Genomic DNA, 21,361 nt, shown 5'->3' with positions numbered 1-21,361 from the left:
ATAATTGTATATAATAAAGGATTTCAATCTATTTTTCTATTCCAAATAAATCAGAAACATAATCAAAATAATATCAAAAATAAATAAGTCTAACAATCTCTCCCTTTTTAATAATGGCACACCATGATGTTTTGATTTGTTTGAGAGTAAGAAAAAACTCTCCCTCATGTCGTGCTCCACCTGAATGATTGCTCATACCAGATACACAAGTTAGCACCTTAGCAATCAATATGATTTTAATCAAGGCATGGTATGAGATTAAGATACCATACTATAGATGTAGGAGATTAGTTAAAATAATATGCCCAAACTATGGTGCCAAACATAACAGCTTTTTAGAAGGAAGGGTTCAAACTAATTTTCTTCCTAAGGCAAACATAAAAATCTTAGGCAAGATAAGTTTTTACTAATGCAAAACATAACATCATTCCAAAAATAAACATCACCATTTTTCCTTTACTAGTTTGTTTGAAACAAAGCATCACAATTTCTCCTTCTATGACATTATCAAAAAAAAATCAAAAGTCACTGCTCAGAATCTGGGGATGGAGGAGGGAAGTGATGGTGATAGATGGCATCAATGTGGGCCTCAATATGATCAACATGAGTGGTGAGGTCGCCAAATTACTGAATCAAAGAGCTTTGAGCATCGCCAAATTAAGTCAGTTGCTGTGCCATTTGTTGTTTCCATGTTACGCGTTGATTGTAGTGGTCCTGTTCCATAGCTAAAAAATCCGTCCAATAAGAAGAAGGCAGTTAGTAGGGTGGTGGCATGGCAATTGGAGGATGACCTTAAGGATCCTCCATGGGAATATCAAGAGCAGCCATACTTCCTAATAGAATATCACCTCTTTCAGCATGGTTGATCGTGTATTCATTGATGTTAGAGGCAATAGGTGATTCTGGCTCTTTGGTAAATTTGACTTTGATATGTTTGAAGAGCTTTGTCAACAAGGCTCCAAAAGCCAAGGATTTGTCACGTGAAGGAGAAACAAGGGTCATTTCTCTCATGATGATATAGCACAAATCAAGAAGGTACTGTAACGCCCCCAAATTATACTATAAATACAACCCAAAAGAATGTATATATATATAACAGTATAAATCAAAGTATTAGCCCTTTCATTAAAAAAGTTAATGATACAAAAGAGTTAAACATAAATAAATGTCCTTCGGGCTTACACGTTTCCAAGTCTTGGCTTGGTTACAACAAAAGGAGACTAACTCATACAAATTTAGCTCTAGGCTATACAAAAATAAAACAAAACAGGAAAACTCTTGCTTCCCAAGATCCCTCCAATGCTATTGCCTTGGTGGAGGCATGTCACCAACATCTGAAAATGTTATTCTCAAATAGGGTGAGTCACAGCCCAGTAGAAATCATATAACACAGTGTATGAAATTTTGTAAAGGTATAAGTACAATATGCACATATAATGCCTATGATAAAATGTCCACAAATTCTTATACTCATAATACATCAAATTTCAAAACATAGTCCGATTTCCATTAATTCATTTCCAATCCATTTATTTATCTCAATTCATGAGTCATTTTCATCATTTTTCAGCAACCAAATTGAGACTACAACTCAAGGGTTTTCCAATCATACAAGTCATACATAAGCACTTCAAACTGCCATTTTATGGATATTTCATCTGCGGGATTGACACCCATATATAATTTCTATTTTCCATTTTACAGATATTTCATCCGTGAGATCGACACCCATGTATAGTTTCGTTACTTTCACCCTAGACACTCCGGCCAACTTAATTATAGTGGAGTCCATCCCCTTTCTCCTCCCAAACAATGGAGCGCATCCCCTTTCCACTCCCATATAATCATATATATACAATGTATTCATAGCATAATCATATTCAATGATAACCAACCACGGACCAGTCTCAATTCACCTAATCCACATGTAATTTCTACAACAATCATAACTTTTCTCCACTGATAGCCCAATACAGTTATTTGTAAACAAATATTCAATCTAAAGACAGATAATCTATTCAAGATTTCCAAAGAGTGAGATAGTATATAACCAATCCCACCATTCATATCAATAACCATCCAATCTCGCATTTTTAATGCCAATTTCAATTATGTGTGCCAAAATCATCAAATTAGACACAACACAACATCACTTTCAAACCCCACAATCATTTATTTTACCTTCACCCAAAACCCCTCTTTTCATCTCATACCCAAACCCTAGGTTTGTTTAAAACATCTCCAAATCGCACCATTGGTACACAAGAGACAAATAACTAAGTTAAATATCATGTGAGGGTGTAAAAAAGATCCCTACCTCAAAGAGAGAAGATAACCCAAACGAGAGTGAAACTCCAAGAACACCGAAACCCACTTCTATTCAAATCAAAATGAAGATCTTAAGACGATCTACCTTTTTCTCAAAGACACAAAGGTGAAGAGATCAACGGATCTAGATGAAATCGAAGAGAGAATGTGACTTTTAGAGAGAGAAACTCAAGATCTAGCTTTTTGAGAAGTTTTAGAGAGAGAGAGATATGAAAAAGTGATTCAAAAAGTCATCTTCATGGATTGTTATACACGCAGTCCACTCGAGCGTAGAAAGTGACGATCAAGCGTCAGACACAATGCTTCGCTCAAGTGTGAAAAGTGGCACTCGAGCGTAGGATACGCACTTCCAGAAGTTTTGTAGACGAAGGACCCCGCTCGAGCGTCCAATGTACTCTCCCAGTATTTACATACCTGCAAAAATATTGAGAGTTGACAAATCTCGCTGGAGCGTGTGAATGGCAGATCGAGCAGAGGAGCAAAATTTGTGAAGCCCGTTCAAGCGCTAGAATGCCCGCTCGAGTGGAAAATCCAAAATTTGAGCATCACAGGTTTGGAAAAATACACAACCAACCTGTTCCAAACACGCAACCACAACTCGATAACCAAAATAAAGGGGAGACAAGGGAAACAAGATATGAATCACTATTCAGGACTATACAACTCGAGTCCAGAACACAACAAGTGATGGGCCAAAACCAGAATCGCTATAGGTACCCAATCTCAAAACAATAAAGCAAATAGGCATTAAAAGTAGGAACATCATAATGACTGGCTTTGGAAGTGACATTTTCTAATAAAAAGTAATGGAGAATGCGAAGATGGGGTTTAAGGTGTTTGGCTTAAAGGTTGGACCCGATGGAATGGTGTGAGGAAGTCAATAGTTAGATGTTGATATGCTGGATGTGAAGACTGACCTTCCTCTCGGGTTCAAGGCTTCTTAGTGCGCGGAGCCATAATTGTTTGAAAATAAAACAGAACAACCATTTGACAATGGTTAATAATCAAGCAAAAAAAATATCTGGTCCTTCAAATGAGGTTAATAATGGTAGGCACATATGAGCAATTATAATTCAGTAGTGCTGAGGCACAACCAAAAAAAATTAGTGTTTTTAAAATAAAAAAAAAATATCAGGTCTCATGGCACTGACTGATAAAAAGGAATACAAGTTGCAGAGTCAAAAAAAAATTCAAGATATTGAAGCCAAATAACCATGTTGATAAATAGATAAGTTCCTAACATAAAGGTATATAATAAAGACATAATTTAGTGAAGTATCAATGGAAAAGATGAAATCATCCTAAATTTTGACACATCAGGACAAAATTGATTATTACTTCCAGAAGGAACTTAATTGTTTCTGATCCTTTTAAGGATATTAGGGAAACAAGAGATGGAAACATAAATTATGACAGTTAGTGATTATACAGATGCTGAGCACAATCTTTATATTATCATAGAAATTGACTACATAGTTGGGAAAATTTTCCGGAGGTTCTACAAGTCAGCCACAAACATCTATATATATAAAGATATATATATATATATATATAAGCATGTATGTGTGTGTGTGTGTGTGTGTGTGTGTGTAGGCAATGTAAACACTAAAAACAAATTTCAAGTACAGATATGAAAAAAAAAATGAATTAAGCAACATCAATCTATTCTATTCTAAGCAAAATATTCACGTGGGAAACAAGGTTGATGAAAAGAGTTCACCATTTTCAGTTTTGAACAAAACCCACCATAGATGTATATCTCAAGTAAAATCATGGAGTTTGAAACCAAAACATAAGGAAAAACAAGAAATGTAGGAAAACTTACTTGAATTTGTGTAAGGATTTGATGAAATATGTGATTTTAGAGAGCTTTAGGAGAAGAAGAGATGAAGGTTTAAGAGGTAGGGCACAGATTGTCGAAGACTAAGGGGAAAATCTGGACAGAGCAGTCAGTTTAGAGTATTTAAAACCTGTCCAGGTGGGCACCGGTCGACCCCCTGGTTGTCCCCCCAGACAAGCGGTCAGGCAATTTTTTTTTTTTTTTGTAGTCCTATTATGTTGCTGAGGTTGCTGGTTATGGCTAAGGCTTATGCAGATGTGGTTTTTGGATAGATAAAAATAGAATCACAATAATAATAAAAAATTGTTTGATATCAAAATTATGTTGAAGAAGAAATGTATGAGAGACTTGATAGCATTCAATTAATATAAATGTTTTCATATTAATGTAATAGTACAAATACATCATTTTAAGAAAAATTCGAGTGTCACATTTACAACAAAACCTTTTAAGTAGAATTCGACATTCCAAGTTCGCTATGAATAAAATTGAAGCGATCCTCGTTTAGGAGTTTTGTGAAAATATCCTCCAATTGATTGTCGGTGTTTATAAATTCAAGAATAATATCCCTTTTTTGAACATGATCTCTTAAAAAGTGGTGTCAAATTTCAATATGTTTTGTTCTTGAGTGTTGAATTGGATTTTTGCTTAAGTTGATGGCACTAATTCACATTTAATAGGGATGTGATCATAATGCAAATCAAAGTCTTCCAATTGTTGTTTCATCAAAAGTACCTAGGCACAACATGTGATAACCCTGTCCCGTGTTATGTTAATTAATCTTAATTATGATTATGGTTATGTGCTTGATATGATTTTGAGTGCCATTTATATGATTATGCGTGTGTTTGAATTTTTATCTGTTCACCGTAGGAAAATCTGCTTAGTTTTCTACTATAGAATTTACATTGAAGGCCGTAGAGGTGTCAAAAAGTGAAATTGACTGTATTTGTATCCATAGCATGATTTTTAGAGTCTACGGTGAAGTTTAATTAAAAATTGATTCAGACCAAATTAATTAGATTAAATTGATTAGCCTTAACCCAAATTGATTAGGCAAATATATATAAGTGACTTATTTACACTTATGTTCACTTTTTGAGCTCATTCCTTACAACTTGGCTGAAATCACATTCTAGAGAGAGAGAGGGCTGGTTCTAGAGAGAAAAGAAGGCTCAAATTGTGAATTTAGTTCAAAGCTTGGGAAATTGGAAGCTAGACCTAAGAAATTAGCCAAATTTGGAAGGATTAGAACTTCTAGGTGAGTAACCAACCCTTAATTCATGAGTTTGAGTTGTAATTATATGAATTCAAAGAGAATTGGTAATTAAGGACAAAGTTTAAGCTATATATGATGAATTTGAAGTCAATTTCACATGCATGTAGAGAATTGTCATGAATTTGCATAATCTAGCATGAAGCATGTTAAATATGAAGAATTGGGCACTAAAATTTACATGCATGCATAATTTGTTGAACCTGTTGGCTTTGACCATTATCTATATCATTTGACATGGAATTAGAGTCCATAAATTACATGCATGTGCCATCCTTGAAGATATGAAGTTTGGTAACTTGTGTTATGAGGTTGTCAAGAAAAATGTGAAATGATTTGGGATTTGAATTATGGTTTTGGACAAATTAGACTCAATTTGCTTATGTCTTTATGTTGTATAAAGATTTCCATGATTTTGTATCAAGTACATGAGCTTTAGACATTTGAAGATTTGTTTTGAAGCTTAGACAGAATTTTGGAAAACCCAGAATTCGACTTATCCACTTGAGCGAGGAAAGTCTCGCTTGAGCGTGAAAACTTAACTCCCAGAAGTTTTGCAGAAAACTGCATGGTAGCTCGAGCGGTCAAAGCTGCACTCGAGCGTACCTTGTTTTACAAGACTCCTCGCTTATCGCCGAAAGTTTCGCTCGAGCGTAAATTACAAGCAACCAGTACTTTTGCAGACCAAAAGAGGGGTCCGCTCGAGCGGCCAAAACTGCGCTTGAGCGGGAAGCCCTGTTTTAGCAAATTTGACAAGTTATTTTTGTGTTTTGTTTTCCGTTCTCTTTCATTTCTAAGCACTCTTAGGCATGCATTGGGCATTGTAATGGACCTAAAAGGATAAGAAGAGGCCTAAGAGAAATAAACAAATTAAGAACAAATTGAATTGTTTGTAACCCGATATGTTATGAAATGTGTAAGGTCAAGCACAAGGGCGAATCCACTGGCAAAACACTGTGAGTAATATCTTAATAAGAATGTATTGAAGTATGCTACTTCCAAATGCTCACTTATGTATGAGTTTTATAGAGTTATTAAATCGAATTGGATATTCGTCATACAAATGATTGGGGCAAAGGCCGTTTGATAGAAATGATTGGACTAAAGGTCGTTTGATATGAATGATTGGGCCAAAGGCTGTTTGACATTAATGATTAGGCCAAAGACCATTTGATAGAAATGATTGGGCTAAAGACCGTTTGACATGAACGCTTTGGCCAAAGGCCGTTTGACACGAGCGAATTGGGCTTAAGGCCGTTTGATAAAAATGAATTGGGCGCAAGGCCGTTTGATACATTTAGGCCTAAGGCCGTTTGATGTATTAGATAAAAACATGAATAGGCCTAAGGCCATTTGATATGTTTGTTAACAAATTTTTATTCATGTAGCTTCCTTATTTGATATTATTTATTGGGCTTTCGCTCACTCACATTCATGTGTATGTAGGTGAGCAAAGAGACGTTCAAACCCAGCCTCGGTGAAGATTATGAAAAGAAGTTAAGTTTTTGAGGGGTCAGCCTGAATGTCTCACGCACAAGATTTTGTTTTTGTCCCTTTTGCCCTTTTATTACTCTTTGCTATTTTGGTGATCACGTTGGATCACCTATGTATATAAGTTTTGTTTAGCTGGCTGCATATCTGAATGTTCCTGGATGTATGTAAGATGTTAACTCTATTTATATGTGTGAGTTATTATGAAATGCCTCCGGAATGATTTTGCTATACCATGTAAGCACAACTCATTGAACAGAGTTTTTAAATCTGCTACCGTTTTGACCCCTTTAATATTTCTGAAATTGTTTGAGGCTGTAGATAATCTCATGATTATTGGCCGGTCATGACCTTAATCCTTAGGAGCGGGATCGGGTCATGACACAACAACTTTTGGAAACTATATATTCAGCTTCGGCCATTGATAAAGCAACAAAATTTTACTTTTTGCTAAACCAAGATACTAATAAGTTACCAAGGAAGTGACAAGTGCCACTGGTACTTTTTCTATCAAGTTTGTACCCGGCAATGTCAACATCTGAGTAACCAATTAAATCAAATGCAACACCTCTAGGATAAAACAGTCCCAAATTTTGGGTGCCAACAAGATATCTAAAAAATTCTTTTAACAACACTAAGATGTGATTCCGTAGGATTTGATTGATATCTAGCACACATGCAAACATTAAACATAATATCGGGTCTACTTGCGGTTAAATAGAGAAGTGAGCCAATCATACCTTGATATTTTGTTTGCTCAATGGACTTACCATTTTCATCCTTGTCTAGCTTAATTGACGTGCTCATAGGTGTTTCAGCTATTTTTGAATCATACATACCAAACTTTTTGAGTAATTCCTTTGTGTACTTAGCTTGGTTAATGTAAATCGCTTCTTTATATTGTTTGATTTGAAACCCAAGGAAATAATTTAGCTCCCCAATCATGCTCATCTCAAACTCACCTTACATACACTTAGCAAATTCCTTATACAAGATTTCATTAGCAGCACCAAATATAATGTCATCCACATATATTTGCACAAAGTAAATTATCATTTTTGGTTTTAACAAAATGTGTTGTGTCAATCTTTCCTCTAGTAAAACTATTTTCAATTAAAAAATTACTCAAGCGTTCATACTATGCACGAGGTGCTTATTTCAAACCATACAAAGTTTTTAAGAGTTTAAATACAAGATTTGGAAAAACATGATCTTCAAAAGTTGGGGGTTGTTTTACATAAACTTCCTCATTTATGAAACCATTTAGAAAAGTGATTTTTACATCCATTTGATAAACTTTGAAATCTCTATAACATGCAAATGCAAGTAACATGTGAATGGCTTCTAATTTAGCAACCGGAGCAAATGTTTCATCGAAATCGATACCTTCTTCTTGATTGTACCCTTGAGCTACGAGTCTAGCTTTATTTCTAACAATGGTGTCAGATTCATCAAGTTTGTTTCTAAAGATCCATTTTGTGGCAATAATGGAATGATCTTTAGGCCTTGGCACTAGATTCCAAACTTTGTTTATCTCAAATTAGTTAAGCTATTTATGCATAGCTATCATTCAATGTTAATCGAATTCAGCTTCTTGATAATTCTCTGGCTCAATCTGTGAAAGAAAAGCTAAGTTACCACAAATGTTTCTAAAAAAAAAACGAGTGGTAACACCTTTGGTGGGATCACCTAGGATTAAATCCTTAGGGTGATTGTGAACAAACTTTCATTCTCTTGGCAAATCATTGTTGTTTCTTCCTTCTTCTTGAGGAGGGAGAATAGGTTGTTCAACCTCTTTGTTCAACTCACACGGTTGGTCATCTTCTTTGTAAATACTTGAATCCTCCACATTTGGTTCCAAATCTATATTATCACTAGCAACTTACTTTTGAGAAGAGATGTTAGTTTCATCAAATGCCACATGTATAGATTCTTCAACAACAATAGTTTTTTTTTATTAAAAACATGATAAGCTTTGCTAGTTAAGGAATAGCCAAGAAAAATTGCTTCATCAGATTTTGAATCAAATTTACCTAAGTCGTCCTTACTATTATTATGCACATAACATTTACAATAAAAAACATGCAAGTGACTAATGTTGGACTTTTTATCATGCCAAAGTTCATAAGGAGTCTTTTTGAGAATATGTCTAATCAATGCACGATTTAAAATATAGTATGTGGTGTGAATGGCCTCGGCCCAAAAATATTTAGGAAGATAATTTTTGCAAAACATTATTTTACACATTTCTTCTAAAGTTTTATTCTTCCTTTCTACTACACCATTTTGTTGAGGGGTTCTAGGTGCTGAAAAATTATGTCTCATACCATGCTCATCACAAAACAATTCAAAATTTTCATTTTCAAGTTCTGTACCATGGCCGATTCGAATATTAGTAATAAGTAAACCTTTTTCATTTTGAATTTTACGACACAGCTTTATGACAGAAGAAAAGGTTTCATCTTTGTGTACTAAAAACATAACCCATGTAAATCTTGAATAATTATCAACAACAACAAGACAATAATGTTTACCACCAAGACTAGATGTCCTTGAAGGACCAAATAAATCCATATGCAATAATTGTAAAGGTCTAGTTATAGAAATATGAGATTTTGATTTAAAAGATGTTTTGGTTTGTTTTCCTTGTTGACAAGCACCACAAAGTCAATCTTTTTCAAATTTAATTTTTGAAAGTCCAACGACCAAATCTTTTCTCAAAAGTTTAGCAATTAAATCTATATGAGCATGACCAAGTCTTCTATACCATAACCAACTATTATCACTATTAGCATATAAACATTTAACATCACTAGTATAGAGATCATTGAGATGAAAAACATAAACATTATCATGGAGATTACCAACAAATAGGGTTTTGTGATCAATTGTATTGTGCAATGTGATTTATCAAAAACAACACGATTGCCCTTATCACATAATTGGCTAATACTAAGTAGATTATGCTTAAATCCATCAATGAGTAAAACACTTTCAATGGAAGGATTATGAGACATACCGATGCTACCAATACCAATGATTTTTCCTTTCTTGTTGTCTCCAAATGTGACAAATCCTCCATTTTGGGGTGATAGAGTAATAAAGAACGATTTGTCTCCAGTCATGTATCTAGAGCATCCACTATCAAGATATTACCTTCCTTCTTTAGTTTTGGACTTAAGGCATACCTACAAAATAATAATCAAATATTGGATTTTGGTACCCATGATTTCTTAAGTCCTTCTTGGTTAGTTTTATTAGTTCCCTTAACAATCCAAATCTTTTTAATTTCCATGTTCATAATCTTTTTGAAAGGACAAGAAGATATATAATGGTCTTTCTTTCTACAATAATGACAAGTGATATGAAGGTGTGTTATGAGAAGTACCTTTTCAAAAATTATTTTGAGATTCTTTTGTTTCTTAATAGGGTCATATCCAATGCCCGCCGTATCAAAAACACATATTTGATTTCCAAGAAGCATGTCGAGATTATCTCTACATTTTACAAAATTTTCAAGTGTTTTTGTCAAATCATAACATTATTTTTCCAGGCAATTTTCTCATTAGAGATGGTGTCAAAATCATTTTTCAAAACAATTTTCTCTTTCTTTAATTCTTCTACATTACTAGATAAAGATGCAACAGGTTTCTTTAGTACATTATTTTTGGCATCAACTTTTCTAAACTCATCTTGTTATTCATTGAAAGCACTTTCAAGTTCTTTATAATTAAAGGTCACCTCATCTTGAGTGAAATCTTCTTCTCCTAAAACCATGAAACACGGGTTGGCTACTTTATTATTCAGCTTCATCATTTGAGCTATTATCATCACCTTAGCCCCAAGCTGCTACCATGGCCTTTTTGTTCCTTTTGTAGTCTTTTCTAACTTTTTTCAATTTTGGACAATCCATCTTCATGTGTCCCGGATTTTTGCACTCATAGTAAATAATAGGATCTTTTTTTGGATGTCGTCTTTCTTGTATTCTTTCTTGAAAGGTCTTCTTTCTCCATGATTGTCTTTCTTGTAGTACTTTTTGAGATTCCTACTAAACATGGCATATCCTTTATCTTCACTAGAGTCTTCATTTTTTTCTTCATGGGATGAGGCTTTGAATGCAATTCCATTCTTCTTTTAATCCTCATCATTTTCATGTCCCTTCATAGTGATTTCATGAGTTATCAAGAAACCCATAAGCTCATCCAATCCATGTGTGGAGAGGTTCTTTGCTTTAATAATTACAGTGACTTTAGCTTCCCAATTCTTTGGTAAACACCCAAGAATTTTTCTCACCAACTCACTATTAGTACAGATTTTGCCAAGAGATTTCAAAGAGTTTACAATTTCAGTAAATCTAGTAAACATGCTTGAAATAGATTCATTAGATTTCATTTTAAATAATTCATAACTATGAACAAGCATATCAATACGAGATTCTTTAACTTGGTTGGTTCTTTCATAAGTTATTTCAAGTTTGTCCCAAATTTCTTTAGCAGAGTCACAACTAAATAATTTGTTATACTCCTTATAGTTTAATCCACAAACAAAGGTGAGTATGGCTTTAGCATTGGCTTGCAATAATCTGTGATCCCTCTTATCACATTCATCTTCAGTTTTAGGTACACTAATATTGTCTACTAATTTGGTAGGAATTTTTGTACATTTGGTGACTATAATCCACATAGCATAATCTGTGGCTTGAAGATATAGGGTCATCTTGTCTTTCCAATGACTATAATTATTTCCATCAAACAAGGGTGGCCTATTGGTGGGTTGTCCTTCAATAGTGCTAGTAATAGCCATGGATCGAAAACTCTCAGATGGTTAAATCTAAACAAGAGTCTAGGCTCTGATACCCATTGTTACCCAAAAAACAACTTAAGAGGGGGGTAAATTAGGTTTTGACAAATACAAAATAATAATACCCAATAAAAATTACAATTTGCACAACAGATAATTAATTCCAAGTAGTAGATGAATAACAATTAATGATAATGCTTAATGAAGAATTTAACAGTAAAGTATGTAATTACAGTAAATAGTTATATCAGTTAAGTAAAGAGATTAAGGAAAATGAGGCAAACAGATTTATAGTGGTTCAGATTCAACCAAGCCTACATCCACTCCCCATGCTTCACTTGAGATTTTTTACTATCTTCTAACTTCACTGGGTGCTAGCAACATCTTCCCAAATAGAGTAATCCTCCACAGATTTTACAAAGACTATACCAAGTCCAAAACCTTGCCCTTTTTAGTTGATTCTCAATCACACTCAAAGAGTTAAGAAACCTGAGTGTACTACACTCTTACAAAATTTGAATGATAGGTTTTGCTTTCACAGAAAGTTTGAAATGAAACTCTTTCAAGAATTATTACAAAGATTGAAGCTTTAAGTTTATATCAGTAAAAATAAAACCCTCATAAATATATATATATATATATATTTAAAGTTAAAGCTCCCTATAATTTCTGAAGGTAAAAAAAAAACAGATGAAGAACACTTCAGAGAATAGAGAAATATGAGAGTGATGAAAGATCAGAGAAAATTTCTTGCTTGTGTTATTGTTTTCTTGTTGTTTTTTGTTTAGCAGAAGCCCTACTATTTATCAAGCAGCAAATCAAGGACCGTTGACTGTTGCGTGTGATGAGAAGATTGAGTAAGATTTTGGTTAAATCTACACTACTCAAATTTGCATTTCCCATACAAGATTAGATCATGAAGGAGTTAAAATATGGGTTCGATTAATGACAACTATTTTTGAAAAAGAGCTATTGTAGTACAAAGTGGTTGTCCAGCCTGATGTCCAAAATGAAATTTTATTCTTGAGGGACGTCCGCCCGAATGTCCCCCTGAACATCCTCCCGGATGCCCAATGGGGTCCCCGATTGTCAAGGATATACTACTAGGTTGACAATCAGTGCGAAGCAAAATTGAATTGTAGCAAAATTGAGCCAAAAACCCTTGGACGGGCGTCCGGCCCCTTTTGGGCTAGCCTACTTCGGCTACTGCTGTGTTGAGCTGAAATTAACACCCGATTAAGCATATTTTTACACTCCAAAAATATGATTAGGACAGATAATATAATTGTATATAATATAAGATTTCAATCTATTTTTCTCTTCCAAATAAATCAGAAACAAAATCAAAATAATCATCAAAAATAAATAAGTCTACCAAGAGGGATGGATCGTAGATGTATAAAAATGAACCAAGAGATAAGACATGTGTTATTAGAATTTGAACCTTCTAGACCTGCAAATGGAAAAAATTATTGAAAATTATTAGTAGCATGCACTCAATTGCAGCCTAGGAAACAAAAAAAAAATAAAAATAAAAAGACAAACTAAACCCTTTAGAGTAACCAAAATTACCTGAATCCAAAGAAATCCTATGCAGAACTCACAACAAACACTTGATAAAAATGTAAAAAAAGAGACAAAGAACAAAATAGCAGAGAGGAGGAAAGAATGAGAGAAAAAGATAATAGTCGTAAAATGGGATGCACCAATGAGAAAATGAGATGAAAACCCTCTGATACGATTTTCTGCAAATTCTTATTCTCCATCGTCATAATGTTCTCAGCTTTTTCCTTTGAGGTTTCCGATTCACCATTGTCTCCGTTCTCACTAACATTGTAGAAGAGAAAGAAGCTGGTGACGCTGTGCCATGGTCACAGTTTGATGAGCGGTCTTGGTCGTTTTTGCATAGGAGAAGACAGAGACAGAAGGAAAGAATAGAGGAAGAGACAAGAGAGAATAGTGGAGGCAGGTCTGATGTCTATCAAACTTCAATCAATTTTGTTTTATTTATTTATTTATTTTTGTAGCAGGAGCAGTAGGGGCTACGGTGGTTGAAGTTCTCCCTCCACAAGGAAAAATCGAAACACAATACACCTCATATCAAATTACCGAATAGCCTTCAAGTGGTTAAATTACATAAAGGCCCAACGAGGGCAAAATGAGAAACAAAAAAGAGAGCCTCTTCTACTGTAGCAAGTGATAACTCGTTCTTATATTATAAGTATAGATATAGCTATAAAGATTGAGACATTTAAAAAATATATTTTAATTTTATCCATGGTGGTTTGATAGATTAGGGGGTGTTTGGGAAGATACTTTTTGGGTTGTTTTTTTTTTTTTTTGGTTAAAATAATATTAAAAGACAAAAGTTAGTTTTTTGATTTTTTTTTTAAATGTGTAACAAAATAGAGAGGTTATGTGAATCAAAAGAGGTTAAAAGCCAAAAAAAAAACTGCTTTTAACCTCTTTTTCAAAAGAGATCAAAATATTACATCAAATCCATAATTATTTTACTTTTTCTCTCATAAACATAACATCCAATTTCAAAAAATCCAACCATCTTCTCAAACACAATTATTTTAACTTACTAAAATAGTCAAAAACTAAAATAGTCAACTTTCTAAACACTAGCTAGGTGTTAATTTTTTATTTATTATAAACTCAAAAATATATAGACTAATCCACTTATCATACCTCTCATGTTATTGTGAGTAAATCTAAAAATTATAATTATAAATATATGGTATTTCTTTTCTATCAACGCATCATAAAAGATGAGTGAACAATTTCACGCTTTTATGTTCAAAAAAAAAAAAAAAAAAAAATCACGCTTTTTTCCCCGAACAAAGATTAGTGAAATCCTATTAGTTGCAGCCTTTTTCAAATAACATAATTTATTTTATTTGTTTTTTTATCATTATTTGTTTTACAAGTCCACCACAACGACGGGGGGAGCAAAATGATTTTTTCACAAGATTAGAAGTGTAATTAGAATTGAAAAGTAAAAAAAAAGAAAGAAAGTTACATGTAAGTTATAATAGGTAAACTTCTTATCTAATATATCCTGTGAAAATTAATTAGTGTATTTAGTTTTAATTTTTTAAATTTAATTTTTTGAAAAAATTAAGTTTTTTATTTTTTATATTTTTTATTTTTAGTGAATATTTTTTAAATTTTAAGTAATTTTTTTTAAAATGCACCTTACTTAAATGTATCTAAAAGTAATATTTAAAAAACTTAATATATACACAAAAATATAAAAAAATGTATTGAATTTTAATATAATTTTTTTATATATTTTGGGTATTTAATAAATTTTTAAAGCATTTTTTTCATAAATATTATACTTTTTAAGTGTATTTATGTTAGGTATGTCTAAAAATTAAAAAAAATACTTAAATAATTAAAAATATTAAGTGAGAACAAAAAAATATGAATAAATTTTGGAAACCAAAACCAAACTAAGTAAATGACATTTTTCATCAAATACTATTAAAAAACTTCACTAATTGTTAATTTTCTGCAACAGTTTGAAATTTTTGTCATAAAAAAGTCACTAATTATAAGTTTTAGCGACAATTTAAAAAGATTATCTAAAAAAATCACTAATTTTTAACTTTCAGCGATAGTTTGAAAAAATAGTCACAGAAAAATGTCACTAATTATAAGTTTTAGCGACAATTTATAAAAATAGTGACAAAAAAAAATACTAATTGTCAATTTTTAATGAAATATGTAAGAAAGTTTCAAAAAAATTTATTTTTAATAACGATTTTATTAAAACTCATTTTTAATATAACTAAATAAAAATTAAATCTAATTATTAACACCTATTACTAATTTACTCAAATAGAAATGGAGCCACGGGCTAAATCATTGCCGTAGGGCCATGGGCTAAATCATTGCCGTAATTTCAAATCCGATTTTAATGTAGGCCTTGAGAATTGGGCTTCTTTACAATCACAAAAAAGTGGGCCAAAGTCAGGATGAATTTCGGAGTGGGCTAAATCATTGCAAAAATTTAAGGGGGGAGTTATGGGCCGTCTTTTGGACCAGACTTAATTCTTAAGAAATTCTGACCCAAAATAATTTAGTCGATATTCTATTTTTACCCTTTATATTCAGTTGAGTGATTTTATTCTAAATCCAAAATATCTCTCTCTCTCTCTCTCTCTCTCATATTTCTGTCTTTGGCACACTATCTCCTCCTCCTCTATCACCATATATGTAGCTCAGCTCAACCACCATCTTCATCTATCATTGTCAACAATACTTGCCTCAACCAAGGTTGTCATTCTTCTCCTCCCTCGCCTAACACCACCGTGTTTGTCCCTCGTTACCATCATCGCTGCTTCTCCCCCATCATTCATCTGCTAGCTTCAACACTGTAATCCTCTATTATCGATCTACCATCTTCGACATCGTTGTTGCCACCATCTTCCTCCATCACCGATTTGGGATGCAAAGTATCCAATCAGTGCATTGAAAGGTATTGTTGATCTTTTACAAACATATAATTGATCTGATAAATTTGTTACTTAATTCAGTGATAAATTTATCACTCAGTAATTTATGAATGATAAATTTATCAGATTATAGATTTGTAGGTGTAAGTGTGGGTATTTTATCAATGGAATAACAGAGCACATACAAAATAAATAAATTTATGAATGCTTCATTAAAATTATTCCTTATGTTTTAAAGTGTTAATCTAAAAAATTGACTAAAAATTTAGAAACACACTCACAAAATGGAGACATAAGAAGAGAATAGTACTACCTGGTTGAAAACTCCAACCAGCAGTGTAGCTCAAACCATGGAGATTTGAAAAGTGTAGATCATTGTACAGATAGTATGAAGAGAGTCAGAGAAAACAATAAAATGGTTGTTTGGTGAACTCTGAAGCACTATTGTAGCTACCAATCACTCTTAAAAGTTAAGCTATCGAGAGGAGTCACCAAAGAGAGATGGATTGTAGATGTATAAAAATGAACAAAGAGATAAGAAATGTGTGGTCAAAATTTGAACTTTCAGACTTGCAAATGGAAATGATTATTGAAAATTATTAGCAATATGCACTCAATTGCAGCCTAGTAAACAAATAAATAAATAAAATGACAAATTAAACCCTTTAGCATAACCAAAATTACCTGAATGCAGAGAAATCCTATGTAGAACTCACAAGAAACACCTGATCAAAATGTAAGAAAATAAACAAAGAACAAAATGGCAGAGAGGAGGGAAGAATAAGAGAAAAAGAGAATAGTCGTAAAATGGGATGCACCAATGAGAAAATGAGATGAAAACCCTCTAATACGATTTTCTGCAAATCCTTATTCTTTATCATTATAGTGTTCTTAGCTTTTTCCTTTGAGGTTTTGGATTCACCTTTGTCTCACCGTTCTCGCTAACGTTGTAGAAGAGAAAGAAGCAAAGAATAAAGGAAGAGACAAGAGAGAGTGGTAGAGGCAGAGACAAGCAAAGAATAAAGGAGACAAGAGAGTGGTGGAGACAGGTCTGATGTTTATCAAACTTCAATCATTTTTTTTTATTTTTTTATTTTTTTTTGCTGAGGTAGGAGCAATAAGGGCTGCGGTAGCTTCCCAAGACAAACCCACATCCTCCCTCCATAAGTGAAAACCGAAACACGATGCACCCCATATCAAATTACCGAATAGCCCTCAAGTGTTTAACTTGCATAAAGGCTCAACAAAGGCAACATGATAAACTCAAAAGAGAGCCTCTTCTACTGTAGCAAGTAGTAATTTTTTTTAGATAATAAGGAAAGTTAAACAACAGAAAAAAGAAAAGAAAATAGAGGGTTAATCCCTCTCATACACGATTCCAACCATATCAGCCACAAGAATGGGCCTTAACAAAATTGGAGGGTCTTCATAGATCTTCAAATCTTCCACTTAGTTTTCTCCCATATGAGCAAGGGCATCTGCGCACTTATTGGCTTCTCGAAAAATGTGTTTGATAGTGCAATCCATACGAGAAGTAAGGAATTTAATGTCTTCCACAAGAGCACGGTAAGGGCAATTTGGATGAGCTCTATCATTGATGAGGTTGACAGCATCTTGACAGTCTGTTTCAATTATCACATTTCTCCAACCTCTTTCATGAATGATGGTTGTTCCGCGATAAATAGCCCATATTTCTGCTTCGAGGCTTGTTGCTACATCCAACTTTCCAGAGTATCCCAGAATCCAAGAACTTTTTGCATCTCTAAAGAGTCCTCCAAAACCAGCTTTTCCCAAACTTTCCTTGACACATCCATCAGCATTTAGCTTGATATTACTTGTAGAAGGGGGCAACCAATTGATTAGTTTAATTCTTTGATGATCAGAGCTAAAGGGGCATTGGAAAGCCTCATGGATCTCTTGAGTATACTGGAACACTAGGCGTAAGCTGTCAATAATGTGAACATCACAATTATCAAAAACAGTTTTATTCTTACCTTTCCAGATGAACCAAAGGGTGACAGTGAACCATATGTTCCAGTTGATACTTGCAAGTTTTGTTTTATCACAAAGATTGAAAGAAAGCCAAACATCCAGAGGCTTATCAATGCCATCCTTAATCCATTGATCATTTTTCAAATTTTTCCACAACTCCCTTGAGTAATAGCAATCTCTAAGGAGGTGGCTCATGCTTTCCCCATTAGAATGGCATCTAGGACAAAGATCATTGCTATCAAAACCTCTGCTGACTCTGAGTTGGTTTGTGAGGAATCGACCATGCATAACAAGCCATAAGAAGCCTTTGAGTTTTTGAGAAATTTTTAATTTCCAAATCCAATTCCAACAAAAGTTATGATCTTCAACATTAATAATGAGGTCATAAGCAGATTTGGAAGAGAATCTACCTTGGAGAGAACCTGTCCAGTGGGGTTTATCAGGAAAAGTCACAAATTGGGGAAGTTTGACTTTATGGATGTTAGCAATATCAGTAGGTGAAAGGTGACTAGCAATCAGGTTCAAATTCCAGTCCCCCTCCTCATTGATGATAGTGTTGACAGTGTTATGAGTGTTAGTGTGAGGGCCAGGAGAAGTATTAGCTAAAGGTTGGGTTCCGCACCACCAGTCATTCCAAAGAGAAGCTCTATTACCATCCCCAATAGTCCATTTGGTACCTAGTCTAAGAGTATCTCTAGTTTTAACAATGCTTTTCCACAAGGGAGAGCCTCTCTTACCCCAAGGCCAGTCAAAAAGGAAGTGTTTATGGAGGTACTTCTTTTTCAAGATAACGGTCCACAGGCTATGATCATCATTAAGGATTTTCCAACCTAGTTTGGCAATGAGGGCATGCTTATGGTGGCTAGCTTTTCTAATGCCAAGCCCCCCTTTATTTTCAGGTAAGCAAACTTGGTCCCAATTAATGAGGTGAATTTTTTTTCTTGAAAATAGAGTCGCCCCAAAGAAAATTTCTGTTTAATTTGTCAATGTTATTGCAAAGGTTTTTGGGGAGCTCAATGGTTCGCATAGCATAGGAGGGCATGGCTAAGGTGACAGATTGGATGAGGGTTGCTCTACCAGCCAAGGAGAGTGTATTAGTTTTCCAACAAGAGAGCTTTTTGTGCATTTTTTCAATGATGAATTGGAATTGAGCTCTATTGACACGGTTGTGAAGAAGAGGAGTGCCAAGGTATTTACCAAGATCTTGAGTGAGAGGAATACCACAATGGTGGCTAAGATTTCAAGCCTTATTCCTAGAGACATTAGCAGAGATAAAAAGCTTGGACTTATGAAAATTGATTTTTTGGCCAGAAATATCACAAAAATCATTCAAAACTTCTATCACCATATCACAATGAACCATATTTGCTTGGGCAAAAAGAATGAGGTCATCAGCAAAGAAAGGTGAGTTAGAGGAGGGCAGTTATTAGAGGCTTTTATCCCTTTCCAATCACCAGAATCAACCTTAAGATTGATCATGTTAGAGAGCCTTTCCATGCAAAGGACAAAAATATAGGAAGAAAGGGGATCGCCCTGTCTGATGCCTCTACCAGTGTGAAAAGCTGGCAAGGCTTCACCATTCCATAAAATAGCAGTGTTCACAGAAGAGATACAGCTCATAATAAGATCAATCAAGTCTTTATTAAAATTAAATTCAACAAGGGTATTAAAAATAAAGTCCCAAGAGATCCTATCAAAAGCTTTTTCAAGATCAATTTTAAGAATCATACCGCCAAGTTTGCCTTTTTTATGTCTCAAAATGTGCAGAATTTCTTGGGTAATGATGATGTTATCAGTGGTTGATCTACCAGAAATAAAGCTACTTTGATTGGGGCTGATAATCTGATCAATGAGAGGTCTAATTCTGTTAACAATAATTTTAGTGATTATTTTGTAGCTCACATTGCAGAGGCTGACTGGCCTAAATTGCTTGATATTCTTAGGGTTAGCAATTTTGGGGATCAAAGTGATCAAGGTTTCATTAGCCTCAATAGGAATTTCTTTATTAGAAAAACAATTTTTAACAAACATACAAACAGATGAACCAACAACGTCCCAAAATTTATGATAAAAGACACCTTGAACACCATCAGGGCCAGGAGCTTTAAAGGCCCCAATGTTCTTAACAGTGTCCCAGATCTCTTTATTACTAATAGGTTGCTTAAGATGACGATTCTCTTCTTCGTTGATTTTAACATTAGCAATGTTATTGTAATGCTCAAGAGTTAGGACATCTTCATGACTAAAGAGATTGCGAAAATAATTAATAACAAGGGATTTCAAGTCATTGGGGTTGTTAATCCAGATACCATTATCATCACAAAGCATGCAGATCCTAAGTTTTCTTCTTCTAGTGATGGTAGCCACGTGAAAATACTTGGTATTTCTTTCCCATTGGGTGAGCCACTTAACTCTAGATTTTTGATAGCAAAGGATTTCCTCTTGGCGAAGAACAAGATTGAATTCTTTTATGAGGTCTTTTTCAAGGAGAAACATGTTGTGAGTAAACTTAGAGTCTTGGGCTTTTTGAATGCCTTCAATGAGAGATAACAGTCTCTTTTTTTTATGAAAAATGTTGCGAAAAATGTCTTTGTTCCAGATTTTAACTTTAGACATCATGAAGTTGGTTTTATCAATCAAGGAAGAGTTACAATCATTCCAAGCATTTTGAATAACTTCTTTAAAATTAGGATGGGTAATCCAAGCAGCTTCAAATCTAAAAGGTCTATTTACTGGAGTAGGGGTAAAGTGCATACCTTCAATGTAGACCACCAACGGAGCATGGTCAAAGTATGTTCGGGGAAGATTCCGGACACAGCTTTCAGGGAATGCGTTCATCCATGGAGTGTTGCAAAGAGCACGATCAAGTCTTTCTTTGGTATTGGCTAATCCTTGACGATTATTGGTCCAAGTAAGTTTTGGACCAGAACAGCCCATGTCCATGAGGTTGCAGTTGCTGAGTCTTTCAAGAAATTTCGAATTCCTACTCGTATTAGTGTTGGGGGTGAAACTTCTTCTTTCCTCTTGATTAGCAAAATCATTAAAGTCACCTGCCACTAGCTATGGGTTTTGAATGTCTTCAGAGATAGCTTTAATGCCTTCCCATAGAGCATCTCTATTTCTGGGATTAGGACTAGCATACACGGCTGAAAGAACCCATTCCTCGTA

At 34.0% G+C, this 21,361-nt stretch overlaps 1 protein-coding gene and 1 long non-coding RNA gene across 2 annotated transcripts; both read right to left on the bottom strand.

The window, feature by feature from the left end:
* Window positions 1-8,460: 8,460 nt before the first annotated feature.
* Window positions 8,461-13,730, bottom strand: LOC145819508 (uncharacterized). Its single transcript, XR_014360257.1, has 2 exons — window positions 13,442-13,730; window positions 8,461-13,188 (listed from the first exon to the last, which is right to left on the bottom strand). It is a non-coding gene; the product is annotated as an uncharacterized LOC145819508 (long non-coding RNA).
* A 3,920-nt stretch (window positions 13,731-17,650) lies between these two features.
* Window positions 17,651-21,130, bottom strand: LOC145811992 (uncharacterized). Its single transcript, XM_082907584.1, has 2 exons — window positions 19,648-21,130; window positions 17,651-18,870 (listed from the first exon to the last, which is right to left on the bottom strand). The coding sequence occupies exons 1-2, from the start codon at window positions 21,128-21,130 to the stop codon at window positions 17,651-17,653; spliced, it is 2,703 nt and encodes a 900-aa protein (XP_082763710.1).
* Window positions 21,131-21,361: the final 231 nt, after the last annotated feature.

The sequence above is a fragment of the Camellia sinensis genome, chromosome 2, assembly GCF_055761805.1.
Source record: "Camellia sinensis isolate YWXY chromosome 2, ASM5576180v1, whole genome shotgun sequence".
In the NCBI taxonomy this organism is placed as follows: domain Eukaryota; kingdom Viridiplantae; phylum Streptophyta; class Magnoliopsida; order Ericales; family Theaceae; genus Camellia; species Camellia sinensis.
This window is presented reverse-complemented; position numbering and strand designations above follow the sequence as displayed.

Coding starts and splice junctions, on each gene's coding strand:
- LOC145811992 (XM_082907584.1), bottom strand. CDS start 21,130: ATGGGCTGTTCTGGTCCAAAACTTACTTGGACCAATAATCGTCAAGGA. Junction 18,871..19,647: donor CAATCTTAAGGTTGATTCTG/GTGATTGGAAAG, acceptor CTCTTAGACTAG/GTACCAAATGGACTATTGGG.